This window comes from Leptidea sinapis, chromosome 9 (genome assembly GCF_905404315.1).
Source record: "Leptidea sinapis chromosome 9, ilLepSina1.1, whole genome shotgun sequence".
Lineage (NCBI taxonomy): Eukaryota > Metazoa > Arthropoda > Insecta > Lepidoptera > Pieridae > Leptidea > Leptidea sinapis.
The window spans coordinates 14,554,156-14,581,728 of record NC_066273.1 but is presented as its reverse complement, the minus strand read 5'-3'; the positions used below and the strand labels follow the sequence as shown (position 1 = coordinate 14,581,728).

At 34.4% G+C, this 27,573-nt stretch overlaps 1 protein-coding gene across 1 annotated transcript; it reads left to right on the top strand.

Annotated features, from left to right (window-relative positions):
• The first annotated feature begins 4,754 nt into the window (after positions 1-4,754).
• On the top strand, positions 4,755-17,159 carry LOC126965920 (uncharacterized). The gene is made up of 5 exons (XM_050809712.1): positions 4,755-4,893; positions 8,481-8,641; positions 9,835-10,028; positions 11,448-11,634; positions 16,936-17,159. Exons 1-5 carry the CDS (start codon positions 4,819-4,821, stop codon positions 17,138-17,140), a joined length of 822 nt encoding a protein of 273 aa, XP_050665669.1. The 5' UTR covers positions 4,755-4,818; the 3' UTR covers positions 17,141-17,159.
• The last annotated feature ends 10,414 nt before the right edge of the window (positions 17,160-27,573 follow it).

Sequence of the window (27,573 nt, the reverse complement as noted above, 5' to 3'; positions counted from 1 at the left end):
ATGAGAACCTCCTCCTTTTTTGAAGGCGGTTAATAAATAAATAATTATTAGTTGCAAAAGGATTGGAATGAAGCGGATCCTTAAGAAATTTAATAAAAATATGACGGGGCTTTGCGAAGACGTTTCTGAGATTGGTGTGCTCAAATGCACAAACAGACTGACAAGCAAAAAAGAATTCCAAAAACAATTACACACTAACTCGTTAACATTAATTAATTTCGTGTCAAGTTATTTGTGCGCGATGAACTCCTTAACTACAGAACCGATTTTAATCAAATGTTGTGAATAGCGGCAAACTGTTAGCCTCTATTTTAAGCAACGCACGCACACTAATACAAAATGACTCACGTATCGCTAGTGTAAGACGTAGCTGTCATGGACACTAAAGTGATAAATCTGGCCTGTTGTCATCCGTTGACTAACAGCAAGAGGCTATGTCTAGACGTATAAAGTGTCTTAGAAACAAGATATTATATTTAGATATGAAATTTCGTATATTATATTATAATATATGGTGTTATTCTCACGAGAGAAACAACTATTCTTTACTATGTAGCACTAAACCCGGAGACGTCTGCACGCAACCAATAGCCGATTAGAACTGGCCTTCCGCTGTACTGGGCATTCGTTATATAGCACTCAACGTCACACGGTTAATGTCATGTCGTGACAGTGACAATGATAGTTAACATCAAATCTAAAACTAAACATGTTACCCCCTCTTCTGAAACTCTAACACACTATCCTAACTCAATTGTTCTTCTCCCCACAGATACAGATGAGGTTGCCAGCACACTGATGAATCTAAAATCGAATAGTGCTCCTGGATGGGATAATATCCCAACCTCATTTTTGAAAACAGCTAAAACTGACATTGTACCCATCATTACACATGTAATTAACTTATGCTTTGAAAAAGGTGTGTTCCCTAACGCACTAAAGCAATCAGTTACTCTCCCTGTGTATAAGGGTAGGGATAGAGGTGCTGTTGGTAACTACAGACCTATCTCATTACTGCCTGTCTTATCCAAAATTTTGGAAAAGCTCATAAATAAAAGACATCTAAACTATCTGATAACTTCAATATAAGTCAAAGTCAAAAAATCTTTATTCACTGTAAAACTTTATAAGTTATTTAGTGCAAGTCAGGATGAAGTACAAAAGTTACAATAGAATTCAAATGAGTATAACAATATTCATTAACAAAATTTAGAATTCCAACTATCTTTATCATTGAAATAATCTTTCACGCTATAATAGGCCTAAGATGTTAATTTATTTTTTACGATACATTTAAATTTTTTAATAGGTAACATCTTAATTTCATTTGGGAGTTTATTATAAAATACAAGACAATCCACTTTAAAAGATTTAGTAATTTTACGGAGCCTAGTAGATGGAATTGCGAGTTTATGTTTGTTTCGAGTATTGACACTGTGTACATCACTATTCTTTTTAAATTGGCTGATATTTTTATGGGCGTATAGGAGGTTCTCGTATATGTACTGGCAGTGTACTGTCATAATATTTATTTCACTAAACTTTTGTCTCAATGAATCCCTTGAACGCATTTTGTAGACTGCTCGAACAAGCACAAATATGTTTTCAATATCTGCAGCCCTACCCCACAATATAAATCCGTAAGACATAACACTATGAAAGTAGCTGAAATATACAAGTCTAGCCCTTTCAACATCTGTCAGCTGCCTAATTTTTTTATCGCAAATACTGCAGAGCTAAGTCGATTACATAAGTTTTTTATGTGAGCACCCCATTGTAGCTTAAAGTCTAATGTAATGCCTAGGAATGTTGTCGTTTCTACTACATCAAGTTTTTCATTATTAATTTTTATTAATTATAATATATAAGGTTGGTGCTTTATATTTGGAAGTGTAAACCTTACACATTTTGTTTTCCTTTCGTTTTAAAGTAAGTTACTTTTAGAACATCAATATGGTTTTCGACGAGGTAGGTCAACTGAAGATGCAGTATGCGCACTTTCCTCACTAGTAGTTGAGAAAGTTGACAAACATAAAAAATGTATTTCAGTTTTTCTAGATCTCAAGAAAGCTTTTAACACCGTCTCTCTCCCCATTCTTATACATAAACTAGAAGCTATTGGTATTAGAGGAAATCAGCTACACCTATTCAGTCAGTATCTTTCTGAACTTAAGCAAAAAGTAAAACTAGGTGACTGCACCAGCGAATACGAGTCGGTATCATACGGCGTACCACAGGGCAGCGTTCTTGGCCCAACCCTATTTTTAATAGATATAAATGACTTATGTGATATGAAGCTCAATAATGCAAACACCTTCTCGTATGCCGATGACACTGCGATAATATTCACTGGTGACTCGTGGGACGGTTTAAGGAAATATACTGAAGTGGGTTTGCGTGAAATTTACACTTGGTTAAATATGAATCTACTTACTCTTAATGCAGATAAGACCAACTACATGTGCTACAGTTTATATAACGATGCCCAAGCTGCTAGAGAATTCAAAATACAAATTCACGACTGCGTTAATATCGTACATTGTAACTGCCCATACATTCAGAAAGTTGTTCAAACTAAATATCTCGGTATCATATTGGATCAGAGACTTTCTTGGCATCCACAAATAGACTACATAATGCAGAGGTTGAGAAAACTAACCTGGATTTTTAAATCATTAAGATACGTAGTACCGAGGGTGCCGGCTGGCCCCAAATTGGAAGACAAAGATCTCCTGAAAGAGATCTATACATCGTTGATACAAACTGTACTAACGTATTGTATAACGATCTGGGGTGGGTGGGTCACTAAAACAAAATTCCTTGAACTTGAACGAACACAACGTAATCTTATTAAAACAATGTACTTTAAAAAACGCAGATTTCCCACAGATAGCTTATATAAAGAAACTAAAATACCTACAATTAGAAAACTATATATTACAAACACTATTACAAGAAAGCATAAATCCCTCGCTTATGACGCTAAAATCCTGCAAAAAAGAAGAAAAGACGTTGTAGCAGTAGTTCTTAAGTCAAACTCAACTTTTGCTGATAGACAGTTCATTGAGCGCTCTGCCAAATTATATAATTTAATAAATAAAGAATTACAGATATATTCAAAAAACATATATGAATGTAAAAAACTTACATCTAACTGGTTAGAACCCAAATCCTATGACTGGGTAGAACAGTTGCTGAGTAGCTAGTTGTGTATGCTACAAGTATATATATATAAATACACACACACAGGCGCACACACGCACACACACACACACACACACACACAAACACACACACACACACACACACTTGCACACTAAACACTCATTTCCCTTCTTTCCCCCTTCTCTGATCATGTCTATTTTATATATAGTAGTAGCGTAACGTATAATGGTAGAACTTTCATAAATAGTTTTAAAGTACATATTATTTCATTTGTGTAATTTGCATAGTAAAAAAATGGTCAAAATTATATTTTTATTAGTTAACTTTTACATGTATGAATAACTCTTAAGTAAAATGTAATTTTGTTTGTTATAAATAAAGGTTAAAGAGCGGTGACTCCCAACACAGGCGATAAGCTTAACGGGAGACACCTGCCCCTGGTATTTAAATACTTTTTGTTAAAGAAATAAACATTTTATTATTATTATTATAACATATACTCTGTTAAGACTAGATGTCAGTACACTACATATGCATTTTTGCATTTAGTTGCATCGAAGCGCATCGGTTACCAACTACTTAGTGTATATAAAATATAACTTGAAAACTAATAATATACAGAATTTGACACTATTCCGTTTTTATAATATGTATAACATAATATGGTTCACAAGCCTAAACTAAGATTAATTGTTTGTTACGTTTTCACGCCTAGACCGTTTTCGATAAAATTCAATACAAAGATAGAGTAGAGCTTCTAACTGCCGTTTCCGATATACTATCTACAGATAGAGATAAAGTACTACCTTCTACTGTCAGTAATTAGCTGTCAATAATCTGAAGCTGTCCCAATATACCCGATAAGTCATTCTTATCGCCTTATATTGGGACGCATGAATTTCAATTTCCATACAAATTTCTATCGCTGGTAAGCTATACGTCGTCCTATTGACAAACAGCGTGTACGGATAAGGTGAGTTACCGTTTATAAGTTTATTGGAACAGAAAAGTCAACGATAGTTACGATTTTTATCTCAAGTAAGAGATAGACTGATTATTCGGAACGGCCGTAAAAGGACATAATTACCAAATTTAATAAAAAAAAAAGGCATGAACGGGTTGAAAAATAAGGTATGAAAGTTTGCTCGGGAATTCGTCATTTTCGGAGATTAATTCATGAAACTATGTATTTAGGCACTTGATAAGAAGTAATTTATAAACATTTGTTCGAGCATTTTCGAAATTTAGACCTACATGGGAATGAAACAGGAGATTAAAGTAGCAGGGAAATACTATTAAAGAGACTGCCGACAATATCATGGGATATCCGCTGTATCGTGTGTGTATTATTTGCAAAGTTGGATACTCTGCAGGATAATACAAAAACACAAATAAAAAATGTTGCCCATAGTAAATATTTCACGTGGTCGAAGTCGCGGGTAAAAGCTAGTAAGTACATATATTAATAAATTCACAGACTAAGACCAAGTCTGTAGGGAAGACGAATTGTATTGGGCCCCGAGGCATAATCAAACTCATGAATTTCTGCAATAGTCAATGTACTAAATCGTCACTCCAACAAATTATTCGTTTCGCTGAAGCCTGTAATTGTTTTCAAGATGTTCAATTGATGTGAAATAAGTTTTACTCGAAATGTTCGCTGAAATGTTCGCCTATTTAATGGTTCTTGTGTCTGTTCGCGAAGCCACCGCAACTGTCAATTGTAGGGTGATGTATGGAGTTTGTTTCACATGTGACGAGTACTTGTTAGATGGTTACATAGTCTGGTGGAATCACAGTAGAAAATTCTTGTAGCTTTTAATTAGTACCATAAGGGGTATATTTCACCGGGTCACCACGGTGGCTGCCAAGGTTGAGCTGTAACGAGAAGAAATGGCAAGAAACTGCCATTTTTACGTCACCATTTATAACTTCTTCGTTTTATAAATTATTTTAAGATTGTAAATCTATTTACAGTGATACAACAAAAATATTCAAACGTTTTGAGAGTTAAATGTATTACTTAAAACTAATAATTTTTATAAAAAATAAACAGTATGTTTTCTTTATACCTAAGGGTAATCAACAATTTCTTCTTGGGTCAGTAAATTCGCATGGGACAAATAGTATCGGTGCCGTAGATTGAATTTCTTGTATTTCCTTATCAAAATCCCTAAACCGAATCGCCTCTAACAAACGAAGACTATAGTAAGAAAAAAAATGGCGTGCGTACAAAGTACACATGTCGGAAGTGAAACTTCTTTGGAAAACTAATTTTTAAATCTCGTTTGTATCAGTTATTCTAATCTGTTCCCTAAACCAATTGTTTTTTATCAATATTAGAAATTATTATTCTACTTACTCGCTACGCGCTAAACCTGCACGATACATCGCTAGTAGGGAAGATGTTCTACTTTTTCGAGGCCGCGTGCTAAACCTGCACGATACAACGCTAGTAGGGAAGATGTTTTACTTACTCGCGGCGGTGCGCTAAACCTGCACGATACAACGGTTGCAGGAAAGATGTTCAACTTTTTCGCATCCGCGCGCTAAACTTGCACGATACAAAGCTAGTGGGGAAGATGTTCTACGTTAAGATGTTCAATCCCCCTCTTCCTCTTCTTGGACAAAAACATCCCAGATTTTCGTGACACTTTATTGGCACATATAGACACTGGATTTAAAAAACGATCCCAAATTCGTTCTGTACACCCTCTAAAACCTCGGATTCAATATCCATATTGATGTAATAATAAATTTGCACGGCGGCCATCTTGGATTTCAAAAATGATCCAAATTCGTTCGTTCCCTGCACCCTCGAGAACCTCGGATACGATATCCATAAGGTTGAAATCATAATTTGGCGGCCATCTCGGATGGATTATTTTTTCGTTTCATCGAGTTTGAAACCACAACGATTCTAAAGATGTTTCACTTCAAAAATACTTCATGGTGAAGTAAGTAAGTGGAGTACACATTATAGATCTCTGAATAAGAAGTTAATAAGTGCTTATTAATTGCGGGATGACTGTCACCTGAAAACATGACATCAACTGGATGATGTCGGTGCCAAGCCAAATGTAATAGTAGGTACCTACACTCGCCACGCGTGACTTTCACGCGGGATAGCTTCGTCTAGAACAGAACAACCCAAGCGGGCAAATGTCGTTAGTAGCAGTAAGTAAGCTGCTCATACTATTTTGTTGTTTTATGTTGTTAAGGGCTTGGCTCCGACTTAAAACCTACCAATTAGTAGCACATTCAATTAATAGTAGTTTCTTAATATTATATTATTGATATTATATTTGTAGAGTAAATTAATTTTTTATTAAATGACTCTTTGACCCGACTTGTTCTGTATATAATAAATAAAATTTCTATTCTATTCTAAAAATTACTGTTTTTTATGAATTTGTCAATAATATTTCATAACATCAAGAATTATTTCGTAAAATATGCTCCCTGTTGTTGTCATGAAATTGTTTCACAGCAGAACTGTCAAACCGTGCGTCAATAAATTCTCTCATAGAAAATATGTCCATACAAAACAAATATCGGACGACGGGGGACACATCAAAGGAAAAACAAAATTGTTGTTTTTATTTAATTCCGAACACTTTCATATTAATTCACCTTTTAAACCTTTCCTGGACTTCCACAAATAATTGAAGATCAAAATTAGCCAAATCGGTCCAGCCGTTCTCGAGTTTTAGCGGGACTAACGAACAGCAATTAATTTTTATATATATAGATTTTATACTTTTTAGTTTTTGCAATCGGTTTTTTTAGAATCTACTTAGAAAAGTATATCTTTTTAGAATCATCTTATTAAGATACTTATGATACACTTACAAGATAATATAATTTGTATATAGCAATATTATTTATATATAATATGTATATTTTCAAATGCTATTAAAATTTACGCTCACGAGTCATAAAATAAAATTATACTGCACTGAAATAATCACAAGATGCTAATCTTGTTTGCACTAAGATGCAAATTTTATTGTAACTAATTTAAGGCTAGCTAGTTACAAATAATTTAAGGCGCTTGTATAATATTCATTATGTCTGCATGATTTCTTAATTTATACAAAAATAACCTTTATTATTTGAACATTTTAACTTAAATATTATTATTATGAGTATCTATTGCTATGGCTAGATTATGGGTACCACAACGGCGCCTATTTCTGCCGTGAAGCCGTAATGTGTAAACATTACTGTGTTTCGGTCTAGAGGACGCCGTAGCTATTGAAATTACTGGGAAATGAGACTTAACATCATATGTCTCAAGGTGACGAGCGGAATTGTAGTGCCACTCAGATTGTTTTCAAGAATCCTGAGCGGCACTGCATTGTAATGGGTAGGGCGTATCAATTACCATCCTGCTTGTCTCGTCCCTTATTTTAATAAAGATAAAAACATCAGCCTCTGTTTTTACTTTGTCTTCCTCTGCACCTTTTCCCACTCAGTCTTCTCTACGAGATTCTGTGACCTTTTTGGTACATATTTTCTGACATACGGCTTTGCATTTCTATTTCAGTATTATTATTTTCACATTAACATCTGCAAAATTAAATAAATTTTTAATTTTGCCGCTATTCTCTTATTTATCTTCAAGTTTGAAATTCGAAATTAATGATTATTTCATTTAGTGTACGCCAAATATAATGATACAATTGATGTTGGATAAAGTTTAAAGTAGAAGTTGATTTTGATGATATTTTTGTTGAATTAGGCGTTACTTTGCGGAAATCTATAATTATACAAATGATTTAAGTTTTCTTTCGTGTTAATTCCGCCAATATTTGTTTTTAAAACAATTCGACACGTGTTCCGCCTCTACACGAGGCATCCTCAGGACGTGTTGTCTCGCCAAAATCTGGTACGAGACTTTCCGTCTTTCAGTCTAGAGGTGAAACACGTGTCGAATTGTTTTAAAAACAAATATTGGCGGAATTAACACTAAAGAAAACTTAAATGATTTGTTTGATGTTATTTGATTTTAATCTGTTTGTTATTTTTAAGTGATAGCCTCACTTGTAGAATTAAGTATACAAAAATTTGTACCCAAATTTAGGATGCGGGATTTGACCTCTCGTCTCCCAGCGCTACTACTCAGCTGTATAGCTAGATACATATACATCAATAAGAATTTTGGTAACGCAATCTCACAGGATTTGCGTGTCAAAATGCCATAAGATTTTTCTTCCCCTTCCAAAAATATCCAAAGCGGCTAAAGAAGTCTTCACGTCACAATACCATTCAATAAAAAAAAATCAGATGCTGACGTTGTAACCTAATGACAGGATCGCAGTAACCATTTACGGCATGATGGCGGATTGTGCTTCGAGATCGCATCCTGGCCTCATAGGACCGTGGAAGTGGACGAGCACATCAATAAGCTGAAGAATACGTGGGCCAGCACCCAGAGACGAATGCTCCAGCATCCAAGACCTGCTCTGAACAGGTAGAATTGCAATTACATGGAGTGCTTTGTAATTTGATGATTTTAAAAGGATTTGTCCAAGTCGAAGAAAAAAAACTTAATTCAATAAGATTGAAGTAGACTCTTTTGATTGCTCACTATAAATATTTCTTTTAAATTACTGAATCTACAATATCTTCGAAAAAAGTAGAGCTTGTGAGAAGAACATACAAGAAACTCAAAGGCCACTCTTTTAAATCCAATCCAATAGAGTATTTTACAATGCCATAAAAAGGCATAAAAGGCATTTATTTCCTAAAATCCTTTAGAATTCTTTTTGATGCAATTTCTAATATACTAATACTACTACCGCTTTGGAAACAAATGGTGCTCTGAGAGAGAAGAAGCGGTGAAAGAAACTCTCCCAGCATTCTTTTTTTTTGCGCTCTTTTCAATAAAAATATACAATATTGTACAATCATTTCTATCGCTATAATATAATCATAATCTAGTCCCAGGCTGTCCAATCACTTTGATATTCAGCTGTGGAGTAATAGGATTTACGACTGATCCATTTTTTTTATAAAACATTTAAATTTATTTATAGATAATGCCTGAGCAGTGGCTGGGACATTATTATAAAAGTGTATACATTTACCCTTAAAGCTATTATATATCTTATGAAGCCTACTAGAATTGGTTACAAGCAATCCCATATTTTTAGTGTTATAATCACTATTAAGAGCAAAAATGTGACGATTTTTGTGAACGTATATTTAATTTTCTTAAATGTACTGACAACAAAACAGTCATTATATTTTTTTTTACTTTTCATTGACAGACTGTCTGTACTCGCTGTAATATACATAACAAATTAGTTTATAAGGTGCTGCATCCATGACAAATTCTATTTACTCCTGTTGTTTATAAAACTATAGATAACCATGAATGTAATTAGAAATAGAATCGATTTTCAAGAGCGTTAGTGGCGCAATAGGCATTAGAACCATAATTGACTCCCACTACTAAGACATTTATAACTTTGCCATCAGAATTCGCAAATACCTAAGTTTCTATTTATTAAGATTGAATTTTTTTAAAGTGTATTAAGAGTTAAATTTGTGTCCCTTTAGAACTAGAAAATGTACCCTCCAATAATAGGTTAAACAAAAGCTTTGCCATAAATTCAAAGTGTTTGCTGCCATTTTTGACAAATCATTAATAACTGTTAATAGTGAAGTGAATCGCTACTTGGCCACAGTGATAGCACCATTCCTGGACACTTACCATCGAAACATACAGACATCTTACCACCAGTCAACCAACAAAATACTGAAGCGAATCAAAGATGAAATCAATGCAGCACTGCGAAAGAAACAGAAGATATACTCGGAGTTAAGTCAATTAGCAGACTCCTTGAACGTACCACGTAATATGCAATTATTTTAAATCATTTATTAGAAATAAGAATATACATTGTACAATATAACTCTAACAAAACAAATCTTATAACTATACTAGTTGACCCAGCAAACTTCGTATTGCCATATAAAATATTTAAAAAAATCAATTATTAAAGTTTTGATGCAACCTACCTAATATATCGTACTACAATTATTGTATTCGATTGCCATCGTGCAGCCCTATATCGGTTTGGTGGGTGGAACAGAATAGAAGTAGAAGGGCGAAAATTTAAATTTGTGTGTATTTTTCAATGCTAAATCATCATAAAATAAAAATAAAAAAAATTGACAAAAAATTAAAAAAAAAAAATTTTGGGGTGGACTACCCTTAACATTTAGGGGGATGAAAAATAGATAGTAGCCGATTCTCAGACCTACTGAATATGCATATGAAATTTGGTAAAAATCAGTAAAGCTTTTTCGGAGGAGTAAGGTAACTAACATTGTGACACGAGAATTTTATATATAAGATTACAATACTATAATTACATTAAATTAAAACTATCGTTACGGGGAAGTATACCTATAATACTGGCAGCATCTGATCCATTGACCGACATAGCTGCCAGCACTTGGGTTTCCAGTAGCCCTATTGAGGCGGGCAGATTTGTATATTTGCCTCGCCTCTGGGCCCCTCGGGTCAAGTTTCTCGACTCCAATCGGCTCAGAGATGTAAGAATCACTGACTAGACCAATATATTATATCCGAGACGACCTGTATAGCCGAGTGGTTAGCGATCCTACCTACTAAGCTAGAGGTCCCGGGTTCGAATCCCGGTAGGTGCAAGCATTTATATGATGAATATGGATGTTTGTTTCCGAGTCATGGATGTTTAAATGTATTTATGTATGTTTATATATATGTTTATATGAATTTATGTATTTTTAAGTAAGTATATTGTATTAAATATATCGTTGTCTTGTAACCCATAACACAGGCTATATATGCTTAACTTGGGGCAAGATAATTTGTGTAAAAAGTGTATCAATAGTGTGTCAATATTATATGCGACGTTTGCTGTCTTTGGCAGTCCAAGCAGCAGCCCCAGCAGCAACTTAAATTCTATTATATTATGTGCTATACAGTAAAATTTGCGATGCGAATTGCTTTATTCGTGATCATTCGTTTAGCTAGCTTTAGAGCTTACAGCATTTATACAGCTTATAGTAACAACGAACAACATTCTTTCTTCATTTTCATTGATTTCAATCGACTTCTTTCTCTGTGGTATTAGTGGGTTATCTTTTATCGTTTGATTTCTCATACTTAACTCAAAGTTACTGAATTTCTTCTTGTTACACTTTGGAATATTTGGATATCCTAACATTGTATAATATAATGATTTAAAAAATTCCATTATTTAATCTTTTAAATTTATCTCAAGAAATGTGTGATGAGGAAAAACGGTCTGCCCGCACGTTAGCATCCAAGCATGTCGCTCTTACTTACCAATGCACTGAAGAGGCCAGAGCATCCATCGGGAAAATGGGAAAATATGCTGAGGAGATGATAACTATCACGAGAAACCACATGCAGTCCGCCATCGCTGATGCCACTCAAACGTTTGAGAAGTAAGCATAAGTTTGAGTCTCATCATCACTATCGTCCACTGGTGGACAAATCCTCTCCCAAAGATCTCTAAAAAGATCGGTCCTGCGCTACCCTCATCCATCTTGTGGGGGGCCTAACAGCACTGCGCTATCCGGTAGGTCACCAATCGAGGACTTAACTGCCCTTACCGCCATTTAGTTTGAGTTTATACAAAAATAATTATAATAAAGCTTTATTTTCAAAAACAAACATACAATTCTGAAATATGTTTTAAGATTAAGAAAACGGCCGTAAGTCTATAGTTCTGACTGATAGCACCCTCTCAGATCAAGTATTACAAGGCCAAGGCTCAGTCGCATTTTAGTGATTTATGCAACTGTTGTGTAATCACAAACCCTAGATTCGCATATACTAACAGACTACAACACATCCTCTGAATCATACAATACATCAGCGAAACTATCAAATAGTTTGGATGGCACATTGTCAGTTCCAATCTCAGACTTAGTATCTTGGTCGGAGATGAAAGATACAATTTCTCAATTAACCGTTAAGCTTGAGCTCAGGCAAAATGAACTTGATAACAGAATATTGGAAAATATCGATCTTCGAAGTCTAGTACAGAGGTTGACTGATGAAAACAATAAATTAAAATCATCACAACAAACTTCTTCGTCAGTGGAAAATATGTCTAGTAGCAGTATTAAAAATGCACAATGCACAACATCAACCCCTTTTTCGCCCAAAAATTATTCAAACGGCAACCCTATTTACGAAGATAGAACACTGTCCCTGAAAAAACAAATTACAGATCTACAGCAGCAGTTGGATAGCGCTAAAATTGAAATTTCAACTCTAATAAAACAAATAGAGACACTAACACAATACTTGCACAATAAAAGTGGGGACCTCAAATTGACAACGTCTCCTCCACCCGATACATGCACCCTTTCGATCACAACAAGAAAATTCGAGCACGAACCTAAACGAAGAATACTTATATTCGGAACCCAACAATGTGTCGGCTTGGCCTCAGCCTTATTGCAGTCGAGAAGCAATACTAAGTATGAAAAATACAGAGTTTTTGCGGAAACGAAGCCTAACGCGAAATGTTATGACATAGTGAAGAACTGCATAAGAACAGCCTTAAATCCGGACGATAAACTAGTGATATGTATAGGGGAAAATGATAACAATTTAAAGCAAGTCCTATCACAATTAGAATTAATACTACAGTCCTTTTATAACAATAGAATAATTGTATTAAATGCTTATAAAAGTCACTCCTTTAACACTTCAAAATTGAATTACAGTATAGAAAATTTATGTAAAAAGTTTAAAAAAAGCTACATTATAAACAGTCGATATTTTAAGTTTTCAGAGATCTGTAACTCTATAAATTATGTAATAGACTGTAACGACTATGATGAGACCTACTTGTACCCTAAGAATATTAGGGAATTTGTTATGCGTAATGCAACTAGCGGCAACACGACTACGTGTAGAAAGGAGCCTAAAAAAGGCACAATTCCTTTCTATTTCGATGTACAAAACTGTGATAAAAATAAACAAAATGTTAAGCCCACGGCATCTATCGAAAATGTAAGCAAAGGTACGATACCTTACTACTTCCCTGTACAAAAAAATAAAAAAAATCTTTTTCGAGCCTAACACCCGTACATTTCATATTATGCACCAAAATATTGCTAGTATTTTATCAAAACGGGAACTATTAGAAATAACAGTCCAGCAGTTAAAAGCGTCACAGAAAGATCCAGATGTAATATGCCTGTCAGAAACTTTTATAAAAAAAGGATATGAGCATTTTATCAAAATATATAATTATCAAATTGCTGCCAACTTCAGCAGAGAACAGCAAAGAGGAGGTACTTGTATCTTAGTAAAAAACGACATTCCTTTCAAAGATTTACCATACATAAAAAAATATGCTACCCAAAACACATTTGAAGCCTGTGGCATAGAGATTGAGTGTTATAAACTGCTAGTTATTTGCCTATACAGAACACCTAACTCAGATCCCACCCAATTCTTATGTAAATTAAACGACCTTTTGAGCTACTCAACTAATAAATATAAATTTAAAATGCGTATAGTTATAGCAGGGGACCTTAATATAAACACGTTAAAAAAAGGCAATATTACTAATCATTTACGAGACATAACCTACAATTTTAACATGAAAATTCACATTGACGTACCTACTCGCAAGTCATCTTGCATAGATCATATTCTTAGCAATATTCCAAATGCTAACGCTACAGTCATGCCGCTTTATCTCTCTGACCATGACACAGGCCAAATGTTAAGCTTTTCTGTTAATGAAAAGCCGCAAAGAAGTACTACATATTTTATTTATAAAAGAGATTATAATTTGGACAATATTCGCAAGTTCAGGGAATGCTTAAACAATTTATCCTGGGCGCATATATATATGCAAAATGACGCAAATGCATTCAGTGAGTTTCATGAACTATTATGTCTATTTTACAATCTTTGCTTCCCAAAAGTGAAAGTAAAAATAAATAACAAAAATAAAAATAAACAAAACTGGATAAGTCAAGGCTTAAAAAAAAGTTGTTTGAATAAACGTAAACTAAGATGTAAATACTATAAAAATAAAAATACTAGTAATAAAAATAGATATAAGACATATTCTAATATTCTAAAAAAATGTATTGTGAATTCAAAAAAAAATGAAAACATTAAGTATATAAACAAACATGATAATAAATGTAGAGCCACATGGGCAGTAATTAAAAATGAAATACGAGACACAAACTGCAAAGGAAACATAGAAAAAATTATAGTTAACAACACGACAATAACAAAACCCGTTGATATTGCTACTGCCTTCAACAATCACTACATTAACTTAACACATAAAACAACACAAAAAAGTATTAAAAAATCATATAATATTAGTGCCCATGTAAACTCAATGTTCCTAAAACCCATGACAGAAAATGAGGTTAGACGAGAAATAATGTCTTTAACTAACTCCAATTCTGTAGGTTATGATGAAATCAACACCAAAATTATTAAAGAGTGTGCTAATCAATTAACTGCCATTTTAACACATTTAATAAATACATCGTTTGAGACGGGCACTTTTCCTGATGCCCTGAAATATTCATTGGTTAAGCCATTATTTAAAAAAGGTGAAAAATGTAATATTAATAACTATCGTCCAATAACTTTGATACCCATATTGTCTAAGATATATGAAAAGTGCATGTACAGAAGATTAAGCGACTATTGCGAAAAATTTCATATAATTAGCAACGAACAGTTTGGCTTTCAAAAAAATAAGTCCACTTCATTAGCGGTATTCACTCTTGTAAAGTCTATAGTTACAAGTATCAACAATAGCAATCTAACTACTGCACTATTTTTTGATATCTCGAAAGCCTTCGACTTAGTCTCCCACAATCTGCTACTAGATAAGCTTGAATTAATCGGTATCAGGGGTCCTACACTTCAGTGGATAGCATCATATCTTAGCAACAGGCAACAATGTGTCGTTATTGATAAGATAGATGACAATGGAGATATGGTCCCTTTCTTGTCCGAATACAAGCACAATAAATGTGGCGTTCCACAAGGAAGTGTGCTGGGCCCTATCCTATTCTTATTATATATAAATGATATTATTAACATAACCAAACATCAATGTGTGTTATTTGCTGATGATATCACAATCGTTGTAGCGTCGGAAAAAAATAATAACTGTATCAATAATCATGAGATTGAAATTAATAACACTATAAATAAATTAATACAATGGCTTGATATAAATAATTTGAAAATAAATCTTAATAAATCCGTATATATCAATTTCAATAAATGTTATAATCCTAAATACAATATACAACTAAAAATAACGACAATTAAAGAAGAAGCACATACAAAGTTTCTAGGAGTAATAATAGATGAGAACTTCAATTGGAAAGAGCAATTAGATAATATATGTAAGAGAATAAATAAGTTCGTATATGCGCTTAAGCAAGTCAAAAGAGTAACAAGCTTAAAAACTGCTATAATGACTTATCACGCACATGTAGAATCGGTACTGCGCTACGGGCTTATATTATGGGGACACAGCACAGATATCAAAAGAGCATTTATTGCTCAAAAAAAGTGTATTAGGGCAATGTACGGGATGCATCCTGAGCAATCGTGTCAACCCATATTTAAAAAACTAGGATTGTTACCTTTGCCGTCGCTTTACATCTTCGAGATATGTATGTTTGTAAAAAAAAATAAAGAATTGTTTAAATCAGCTAATGATCTAAATCCGCGGAAACGACGTGATCCACAAAGACTCGTTCTTCATGATGTTCCAAAAATTACCAAATATAATAAAAGTTGTGTATGTAATTGTGTTCGTATTTATAATAAGTTACCGAGTAGCATAAAAAATTTAAATTCTAGATTATTCAAGAATAAGCTATATAGTTGGCTAAATGATTATAATTTTTATAGTATTAAGGAATTTATGGAAATGAAATTCTGATTATATACATTGTGTTTAAATATTTGCATGCTAGGAATAGTGATGGCAAAACATGTAAGCTCTTATTATTTATTTAAATTTAAACACCATTGTATACTATGTTTTTTGCAAATAAATATATTATTATTATTATTATTATTATTATTATTATTATAAGGGAGTATCACATGAGTGTTTTAATACCTAATTATCAACAGTTGCATACAAGACTTTATCTACACTCAAAATATATATCCTCTAAAAGATTCTGAAACAGTTAGCTTACTGCTAACATTAAAACAGTCAGTCCTAGTAGTAACCTAATATCATCTATTACTGATTATATACAAATAAACTAAGTATTAATGAAACAATTATTTATTTTAGTAGTAATTTACATTTTGTATAGTGCAATAATTAAAATTCACTCGAATATAATGTTCTTTTGCAGCGTTTAAAATGAATCGGTCATTTGTTGTAAACAAAACAATAAAAATATCGAAAAAAAAAAATGGCGGGGATTTGAATAATCTATTATTTTTTACGGCGAGCGACGTTCTGGTAGTGTGGAATGCGTGTAAACGAAAATGTTCTTTTTTTGAAATTCATACAGATACCACGCATCGAGCAATAAGAATGTGGCTGTCTGTTGAAACTCTTTGCGCATGAAGGGATCGAAAAAAAACATAGGAGTGTTGTTATGAAATTCAGTACAACATTACAATACTCGTTTGGATGATGAAATGGTTATTAGAACATTGGGTGTTTTCATTTGTAATTCGAACACTCAGAAGCGTCACGTTTTCAGTGTGAACGTGACAACGTGCCTCGAAGAATTGTCCCGGTCTGCCGTCACGCTGGGCTACGAGCTAGACTTGAGTCTCACAAACGCACGTCGACAAAACGGACAGTCGTGTGAACGCCTTGCCAACTGCTGTGCTAAGGTGCGAAGAAATACTGACGACTCTGTGCTGTCATTGACAGAATACTTTAATCAATGTGTTTATGCTTGAGCTATAAAATACAATACAATAAATTACCAATGTTTATCATTTATTCTATTAATTGCCAACGGGAGGCTCCTTTGCACAGGATGCCGGCTAGATTATGGGTACCACAACGGCGCCTATTTATGCCGTGAAGCTGTAATGTATAAGCGTTATTGTGCGTTTTTAAGCAAGCGGCAATATATTGGCAGGACGTATCAATTACCATCAGCTGAGCGTCTTGCTCGTCTCGCCCCTTATTTTCATAATTAAATAAAAATAAGCATTTGTTCCAGGCTTTTGATTCTTCAGCCATAGTGCACAGCAAATAAGTTACTTTAGTATTTTCTAAGCTTTACCATAGTAAATGGTTAAAGTATGGTATTAATTGTTGTAAAACCATAGCATACACCTAGAATATACAAGCGTTTACATGACCTGACAGCCCGATAATACGTGATTTATGAATGTGTAATAATGAGGCGCTTAATGCCAAGCTTGGCTGACTGTTTATGACTTATATTTCGTGTTACGTCACTCATAATCGTTACACTAACAATAGATTTGTTTTCCCTTTCTATTTTGCTGTATCTCATTACAAACATTATCTTCACCATCTGATAGGTGGCATTCCTAAATGTACGTATCCACGTATAACTAAACTATAGAACAGTTATTCTCTTTGCGCGGTGTTTCCAGGAAAACAGCACGTTCCCAAAAGGTCGGCAACGCTCCTGCAACGTCTGGTGTTACAGGTGAATGTGGACATAGGTGATCACTCACAATGAAGGCACCCGTAGCCAATTTTTTCTCCTCTTCTATAAATTCAAATCAAAAACTACCACCCATTCCAAAAAGAATGTGACCTAAGAAGAATGGGCGCAACAAACTCAGCGGGCTTTTTTTTCATCAAATAATATGTTGTACAATTGTACTGTACTTATTATTCAACAGCCTGAGGGCAGTCGTTCCATTCCCATGTGGACTCATTAAGAAAGTCATTTATGTTATAGTAACCTGTACTACTCGAACGTTTTTTAACAATTCTTTTGAATATCGTAATGCTTTTCATTTGAACATTTTCTGGGATCTTGTTGTAAAAGCATATACATCGCCCCATAAAAGACTTCTAACTCGACTTAACCGAGTAGTAGGCATAACAAGTTTATGTTTGTTCCTGTATAAAAAAGATAATAATATTTACAAGAAACACGTACAGTCAGCAATCGGTAATCCTTCTCAAACGTTGTAAAAGTATGACTTTTGAAAAGTTACAAAGTACAATACATAAAATGTAAAGTTAGCTCATTTACATATTTTATAAACTAATAATTTTGAAAGTTGATACAACTTTTGTAACACAGAATTGATAGTTTTGTGTTTATACGACTGATAAAATTAGAAGGTTTATTTGAATTATTCATTAGGATTGAATGTATTTAGTTATATGAATGTTTTGTTTGAGAATCTCTGCTGGGTTTGCATGGAATACTAATGAATTAATTTACAAAATTAACCACTACCGCTAAACCACATACGAAAGCGTACGAAAGAATTAATTAATGAAGAATTGATAGTATAATTCTCTCTAAAAAACTAAATCCTTAGAATCTTTTGAACCCAAAAGTTTATTATAAAGAAAAACATTTCACACCTTACTTCTCGTTGTCATAATATTTGATGAAATAAACACTTTACTAAAACAAACTGAAACATATTGATTGCCCTAAATTGATCTGTTAAAATATAGCTAGTTTTTAAAACTATTCCCTTGTGGTTGACATGTTATCTTTTATCTAAGATTATTTATTTTTTATTTAAGAGCCACAGTACAACATCCATAATCAGTTTATCCTTATCTGATTACCTGGCTTATTCTTATTATTATGTATGTTACAAAAACATTACTAACAAAGATTTAATCAGTAATGTTTTTTCACAATTAAGTACCAGAAGGTATGCTGTTTAGAAGTTCTTTGACAAGGAAGGCTTATTTTTAACCGACTTCAAAAAAAGGAGAAGGTACTCAATTCGTAGGTATGTTTTTACCTGTTTGTTACCTCAGAACTTTCGAATGGGTGAACCAATTTTGATCATTCTTTTTTTATTTGAAAGATGGTACTTCCCGTGTGATTCCGTTGTAATTTGGTCCAGATCTGACAATGGCATCTATGAGAAAAGCATAAAAGTCTTAAATTTGCTGTAAGTATGTGCGCGACAATGATACGAAGTACACAATATCGCGCAAACCGATGATTCTTTTTTTATTGTAAAGAATATACTTCAAATATAGTTTGGTGAGGTTCTAATTACGGAATCCATGACAAAGTAACGGAACTCTTCAATTCATAGGAGCAAATAAACGAGAATCAGCCGAATCTTTTTTATGCTATCCGGATATTTGAGTCACCGTAACCGCAACGTCGGTGGTCAAGTAATTATCGTAGTTGAAAATGATGACCAATGGAACTCCTTAAGGACTAACAGTAAGGCTGTGATCTGTGGCAGAATTTTAAGTTTCTGTAATCAAATAACAATGCGCTGACGTTCATTGCTGAGTTGCAATATGCGCGTTTGGCACTACAAGTCAGCAGATTGGGATAGGATACGTGCCATTTTTGCATCCTACCCTTCGAGCAGGGTTTGTATCCCTTCGGATGATCCTAGTGCCTGCGCCGTTGCAGTAGCCGATGTGATGCTACAGGGCATGGAAATTTTTAACCAAGCTCTGTAATACCGATCGGTGGCAGATCACAGCCCTGGTTCGATGCGTGAGTTAAAGCACCATCCGACTGCAAAAAACAGGCGTATCGAACTCGAGTTGCGGCGCTGGGCTCAAAGGATCCGAACTGCAGAGTTTTGAAGAGGAAATATAACCGTGCCTCCAGATTTTTTAAGCGGCAAATCGCCCGTGCGAAATCGAAGCACGTCGTCAAAATCGGCGAGCAGCTTTCCAGTTACCCGACCGGAACAAGCAAGTTCTGGTCGTTGTCGAAATCTGCTCTTGGTAACTTCAACCAGCCGTCCATGCCGCCGTTGCACTTAAGGAATGACACCCTGGCCCATACGGCAAAAGAGAAAGCCGATCTCCTGTACACTCTTTTTGCCTCCAACTCGACTCTTGACGACAACGGAAAAATACCGCCGACCATCCCGCGGTGTCAGAGCTCCATGCCTGAAGTAGAGTTCAGAGAGAAAACTGTTAGGCGAGCTCTGATTTCGTTGGACGTCAGGAAGTCGAGTGGGCCAGATGGCATTTCTCCAATTGTGCTTAGAACGTGTGCCCTTGAGTTGACGCCGGGCTAACGCGTTTATTCCGGCACTCTTATTCAAAAGGCGTAGTCCCTGACTCCTGGAAGTCAGTCCTTGTCCATCCAAAAGGAGACAGTTCGGATCCGGCAAACTACAGGCCTATTGCTATTACCTCCCTGCTTTCCAAAATCATGGAGAGCATAATTAACCGCCAGCTCTTGGTATACCTTGAGGGTCACCAGTTGATCAACGACCGGCAGTACGGCTTTCGCCATGGTCGGTCGACTGGCAATCTTCTGGTATACCTGACACATAAATGTGCCCCAAGGCTGTGTGCTATCTCCCACGCTGTTTCTTCTGCATATCAATGATATGTTGGACACCTTCAACATACATTGCTACTAACACTTTCCTTAAAGCCTCGCCTAGTATCGGAACACTGGGTCTCGACTTCTCGAGAAATTGCCAATTCCGTGGCCATCTGGAGGGCAAAGCCAAACTGGCTTCGAAGAAGCTGGGAGGCATTAATAGAGCACGGCAATACTTCAAGCCGCCCCACATTCTAGCGCTCTACAAAGCGTAGGTCCGGCCACACATGAAGTATTGCTGTCATCTCTGGTCTGGCGCACCCCAGTATCAGCTCGATCCACTTGACCGCGTGCAATGTAAACACTCCGAGATTTTTTTTTTTTAAATAAACAATTTTGTACTATCATTGTTATTGCTATAAAATAATCATAATCTAGTCCCAGGTTGTATTTTAGAGATGTTCATCTCTCTTATACACTTTGTTTGTCAGTAATTACAATTGATTTATGTTAGTTTCTAATAATATGTATGAAACGCAACCACTGGAATATTTGCATATCTGTTATGACGAAACATGTGTTTTAAATTTATAACAACTTTAGCTGTTAATGTTTTTATCAAATAAAAATCTTTGACTTTCTCTATGTGCTAGCATAGAGTTAGTCTTTGAAGAATAATTAATAATAATAATATTGACAAACATTTACAGAATCAATTATCTCGCCCCCAACTAGTCATAGCCTGTAACTATGGGTTGCAAAACACCGATATATTTAATACAATATACTCAATTAAACATACATAAATACTTAATAATCATCTATGACTCAGATTAAGTTTATAATACGATGAGTGAGAAGTATAACGTAATAAGTATAATATTTACACACTTTTACACAAAATATCTTGCCCCAAACTAGGTATAGCCTATACTGTTTGAATTTTGCTCTGTGCTCATAGAGAATTAATAGTCTGTAAACCTTCGTGTGATAGGACTGCGCGTTAGTAGCGCCCTCTGGGTTTCCACGGAAGACCAGCGTTGTGGATTCTTTCGAAACCACAACTATGCTGAGTTGGGGGCCCATTGGCGTCATAAGATCATAATTAAAATAGTATAACTTTTAAGAACTATAATCAGAATATATAATGACGTCAATAAGGCCAGCAACGCTCCTGTGATTCCTCTGGTGTTGCAAGAGATTGTGGGCGGCGGTGATCACTTAACAGCAGGTGACCCGTACGCTCGTTTGTCCTCTTATTCTATAAAAAATAAGAAATTAACATTTTTTCTTTCTTTCCACTATGGCTACAAAACAACGATATATTTAATACAATATACTTACTTAAACATACATAAATACATATAAACATTTTGAATCTATAATATTACAATTCGAACAAGGACTGAACTGTCACGAATGCTAAAATAAAACAAATACTCCTCCTTATTCAGACAAAATGGACCCTTGTTAAGTGTCCTTCCTAATTATGACCCAACCTGATTTCCGTTTCGAGTCACTGGAGCGAAATCAAATTATTCAAATATTTGGACAACGAGAAACGGTTAATGAATTTTAATTAGTTTCACAGTTTATAGAGAAATGGGAGATCGATTTGGTAAAGTTATTCAGAAATATCAGTCTGAAAACTTAAATTGCCTTTATGATTTTTTAATAATTATTTTGATGGGTTTTAACTAAGATTTACAGTGTACTAACGTAAAGACAAACAAAGCAAACGAGACAGAAGAACTTGTTTAAGACTTCTTTTTTCCTGAAAATAAGGGACGAGACGAGCAAGGCGTCTGATGGTACTTGATAGCCCTGCCCATTACAATGTAGTATCGCTCAGGATTCTTGAAAAACCCAAAAATTCTGAGTGGTACTACAATTGCTCGTCACCTTAGGACATAAGATCTCATTTGTCCAGTAATTTCACTAGCTACGGCCTACAGACCGAAACACAGTAATGTTTAAACATTACAGCTTTACGGCAGAAATAGGTGCCGTTGTGGTACCCATTATCTAGCCGGCATCCTGTGCCTTGCACCCACTGGTATATATCAAGATACTGCAAGGTGACTTCCTGAAGTAGCTTGTGGCTGGTTTGAGTAGCTTTTATGAACTCACGAATTTGACGTTGAGTTACGGCAACTGTAATGTGTGTGTGTGTAATTATTGTAACTTTAAATATAACGTCTTAAATTATGTATAGTTAGTATATACACTAACCCCCTTATTCATAATGGTCCGCTAACTACAGCCGCTTAGGAGTGTTTTTCTCATTCTGACTTAGGTCAATAGAAGAAGACAGAGTGAGTATTAGCAATGCTTTATGTTAGAAGACTATTATGAATATGGGGGTATCATTTTAGTTTAAGTATCTCAGTAAGTGAATTTGTATACTTTTCGAGATAATAAATATTCTGAAATCAAAAATATACCGTTTAAGTTATTAATTTAAGTAAGTAATTATTCTTATAATACTTTACTTATTACCAGTGTATGCGAATTGATATATCTACTGCACTCGCTACTATTTTGATTTTTTTTATCATTAATCACTTCTTTTTCTTTTTTTAAACTTTCTTGTGTAAGTGAACACGTTTGAGTAATTTTGGTGCGTCACTTTACATAATATATTGTATAAAATATAATGTAAAAGGCTGAAACTCTAAGTTTAGACTAAAAAGAGTGACAATGAGTTTCATTATCTCATTCAAACTCAAATTTTCCGAAGTAGTGGTAAGATCTTTGGCATTCATAACAAGTGTCATTTTGACCAAATCGAATTAATAATTTTTCTCACTTTCTTTCTAACTGTAACATTCGTGTAAATGAATGAATGAATACTTGCCAGATGCATCAATATTTCATGATAATTATTGATATGGTTAAGGCTTTGTATTTGTAACATAACTATGCAATGGCCAATGAATTCAGAACAACATATCTGAAGCCCGGAGCAATAGACGTTCCTACATAACATTGATATCTCCATTACAAATACATATTGGCAATAACATCCGTTAAAGGATCTCACTTGACGGCAAGTAATATTATAATATTAATTAACTAGCTGACCCGGCAAACGTTGTTTTGCCATTAAAATTATTGTTAGAGTTAGACCATTTCTTGAACATTTCAAAATTACTTTATTTTTCTAAAATAAAAGATATTTTCTAAAATAAACGCTAAAGTTACTCCTTAATACATCAGCTACCTGCTAATAAAAGTCCAGTCAAAATTGGTCCAGCTATTTCAGAGATTAGCCGGAACAAACAGATAGACAAAAATTGTAAAAATAAATGTTATTTTAGTAAAAAACGGTTATTTCAGTATTACAAACAGACACTCCAATTTTATTTATATGTATAGATTGAAGTTTACAGGTATTTAATTCTATCTGGTACATTAATGAAGGGAATTTGGCGTGATAATATTATGTATATATATATTATGATATATATAAGTTCTATTAGTTTTGCATCATTGACACTATTAACTATTTTTATTTTAATTTAAATTAATGATAATAAATAACATATCCTTAAAATTCAAATATTTTTAATCAAACTAGGATTAAAAAAACCGCTCATTCAAAACAGACCGCCTCATACCAGAGAAGATCGGGCGCAAGAAACTCAGCCGGCTTTTTTAATTAAAACATAGGTAGAATATCGTACAATAAACATTTATAATTAGGCTGTGGGCGTCCGCTTCATTCCCAGCCTGTGATATCATAAAAAAATCGTTTATGCTATAATAACCTTTCCCACAGAAACGTTTTTAAACAATTCTTTAAAATTTCGTAACACATTTGTTTTGTATATTTTCTGGAATCATATTGTAGAAGCACATACATCGCCCAACAAAAGACTTACTAACTCGACCCAACCGAGTAGTAGGCATAACAAGCTTATGTTTGTTCCTCTTGTTAACATTATGATTGTCACAGTTCCTATCAAATTCCTCAATCTGCTTATGAACATATAGAACATTATCAAGAATATATTGACAAGCAACAGTCATAATGTTTATTTCTTTAAATTTTTCTCTTAAAGATTCTTCAAAGGCCGGTAACGCACCAGTGATCCCTCTGGTGTTGCAAGATGATTGACTCGTACTGTCATTTGTCCTCCTCTTCAATAAAAAAAACATAACAAACCGTTGCATGTGTTTTCTGTCACATTCCAACAACATCAAAAAAGTCTAGCAACATGCATTATATTACAAATTTACCATTTATATTTATTTAGTTCTAAGTCTTTATTCACTCAAAGTGGTTATGTATGTAAACTTTTTTGTTATTTATGACATACCGGCTGGTTGTAAAAAAAAAACAATTATGTTTTTTTTTTTTTTTCATAAAATTAAAGGGAATTTGTTTGAATTTAAGTCCGTTTTTATTGCTACGTCTAGTCTTGATTTTATAATTTTACCAACCATTTAAATAAAGTTAGCGATAAAATTGAATTGTTAGATATTCTTTACGTCATGGAGCGTATGGGCGGGTATTATGAAGAACAGGCGAACTGAGCTCGTTTTTGTAAATGGAAACATGAACGCTGAAAACTACGATGAGGATATTCTCAGACCTTATGTCCATCCATTTACACAAACCTTTGGCTCCGATTTTACGTTAATGAATGACAATGAGCGTTCACATAGGGTTCGCGGACCAGTCAATACTTGGCAACGGAGAACGTCCGGGTACTGCCCTAGCCTGCACAATCGCCAGACCTCAACCCCATCGAGCTCGCATGGGACATGCTCCAGAGACATGTTTTGAAGGACTTGGACGGAGTGACAACAACACAACAGCTGAAGGATTTGCTACAATTCTATTGGGAGCGAATACCGCAAGATAACATAAACAGTCTCATTAATTCAATAAAGTATCCTTGCCGACAAGTTCTGAATAGCAGAGGAGGCCATACTTTGTATTAAATTATTACTTTTTTTCTTCTTTCACAATATATTCATTATCTTTAGAAATTTAATTTTGTTAAAAAAAGTTTAGTTGCTTATGTACCTAATTTCTGTAGTATATTCTAGTATTGTTAATTTCTGTTATTAAAAGAACTTATAAAGACAACAGCTGTTATTTTTACATTATTTGACACTAAAAATATTATTTAAAAAATAAAATACAACGTTATAATGTGCAAAACCATCCTAAAACTTATATTTGTACATGTTGCTTAGACTTTTTTGATGTGTGTATATTGATAGTGCCTATAATTGTCTGTTACTTCTCAGATTTTTGCATCATAAAAAGAAAAAATAGAACCCTTAAAGGATCACTTTGTTTTCCGAGAATCTGTCCGTCTGTCTGTCTGTCATTGTCCATTTGTCTCCGGAACACGTGGAGTTATCGAAATGAATTAAAAACGATATACTCAAGTCTACAGTATCTTGAAGCTGTGACAAAATTAAACTAATAAATTAATTAACTTCTGAGTTTTTTTATGACAATAAGGGCCGAGACGAGCAGGACTTTCAGCTAATGGTAACTGATACGGCCTACCCATTACAATGCAGCGCCGCTCAGGATAAGTTAGGTTGAAGAGCTTTACTGGCACAAGTTTAAATAGATATTTAATTATTATTATAATGTTTTTTATTTATGACGAAGAAAGAATATTAAATCCTTCTAGGTAAGTACTTAATAGTATGTAAAGAACCCTCGGTGGGCCAGTACGTCTGGGTTTTTTTAGGATAGAAATAAATAATTTTTAGTGAGAACAATAATTGTTACATAAAATGTATCTGTGTTACAACGCTGCAATATGATGATGTTGAAACACAAGCGCTTTCAGCGGTTAACATTATTTATATCTGAGGAGGTCAAACGCTGACGAAGCGGTAACAGCGCCCGTTTGTTCTGTTTAATTGTTCGTGCGCTCGAGACAAATGTATGTTGTGTTTTTGGTTTTGCTTGTGTCAGGAAACTGTAATTGATGATGACTTTAGCTGAGAATATACACATATTGGTTTTTGTTTTGGAAAATTCACTTAAAATAGAAAAATCCTGTAAATTTTAACCGACTTCAAAAAGGAGGAGATTCTCTATTCGATCGGTATTTTTTATGTATGTACACCGATTACCCTGACATTTAAGATCCGATTTACGTAATCCAAATGTAATAGTAGGTATAACACTCACACACACATAGGTAGGTAGGTAGGTAGGTACATACACTCGCCACGCGTGACTCAGCGTGATAGCTTCGTCTAGAACAAAACAACCCAAGCGGACAGACACGCGTGGCCAGACTACCTTAATAATTACAGTACTTAAGCTGTTTATAATATTAAGTTTTATTTTTGGTTTTTAGGGCTTGGCACCGACTTAAAACCTATCAATAGGTAGCACATATAAATAGTAATATTTTATTTATATTAAAGGTAAAGGCTGTGGTAAAGGTTTGCATAAGATGTGCATTAAATTAAATTTTTATTAAGTTATTTTATACTTTTCAGTTTTTGTTGTTGGTTTTTTTAAACGTAGTTTTTTTTTGTATTTTATCTTATAACTATTTATAGCATAATATTATTTCAATACGTCTTCGTTCACTTTACCAATAGTTTCAGTGACTATATATCTCAGAATCTAAGGTTCAGATAGAGTTTTAAGCTTAGAGTTTCCCTGCGAGATCGAATCAGATATGAGGAGATCCGTAGGAGAACCAAGGTTACCGACATAGTACAAATGATTGCGAAACTGAAGTGGCAGTGGGCAGGTCACATAGTTTGAAGGACAGTTGGCCGTTGGGGCAGTAAAGTCCTCGAATGGCGACCACGTACCGGAAGACGCAGTGTTGGTAGACCCCCCACATGATGGACCGACGATCTGGTCAAGATCGCTGGAATACATTGGATGAGGGCAGCGCAGGA

Bases quoted from the DNA above. Each gene is read 5' to 3' on its own strand.
- LOC126965920 (XM_050809712.1), top strand. From the start codon at position 4,819: ATGTTCGCTGAAATGTTCGCCTATTTAATGGTTCTTGTGTCTGTTCGC. The intron at 8,642-9,834 runs GTAGAATTGCAA...AACTGTTAATAG, and splicing joins CCAAGACCTGCTCTGAACAG to TGAAGTGAATCGCTACTTGG. The intron at 10,029-11,447 runs GTAATATGCAAT...ATTTATCTCAAG, and splicing joins AGACTCCTTGAACGTACCAC to AAATGTGTGATGAGGAAAAA.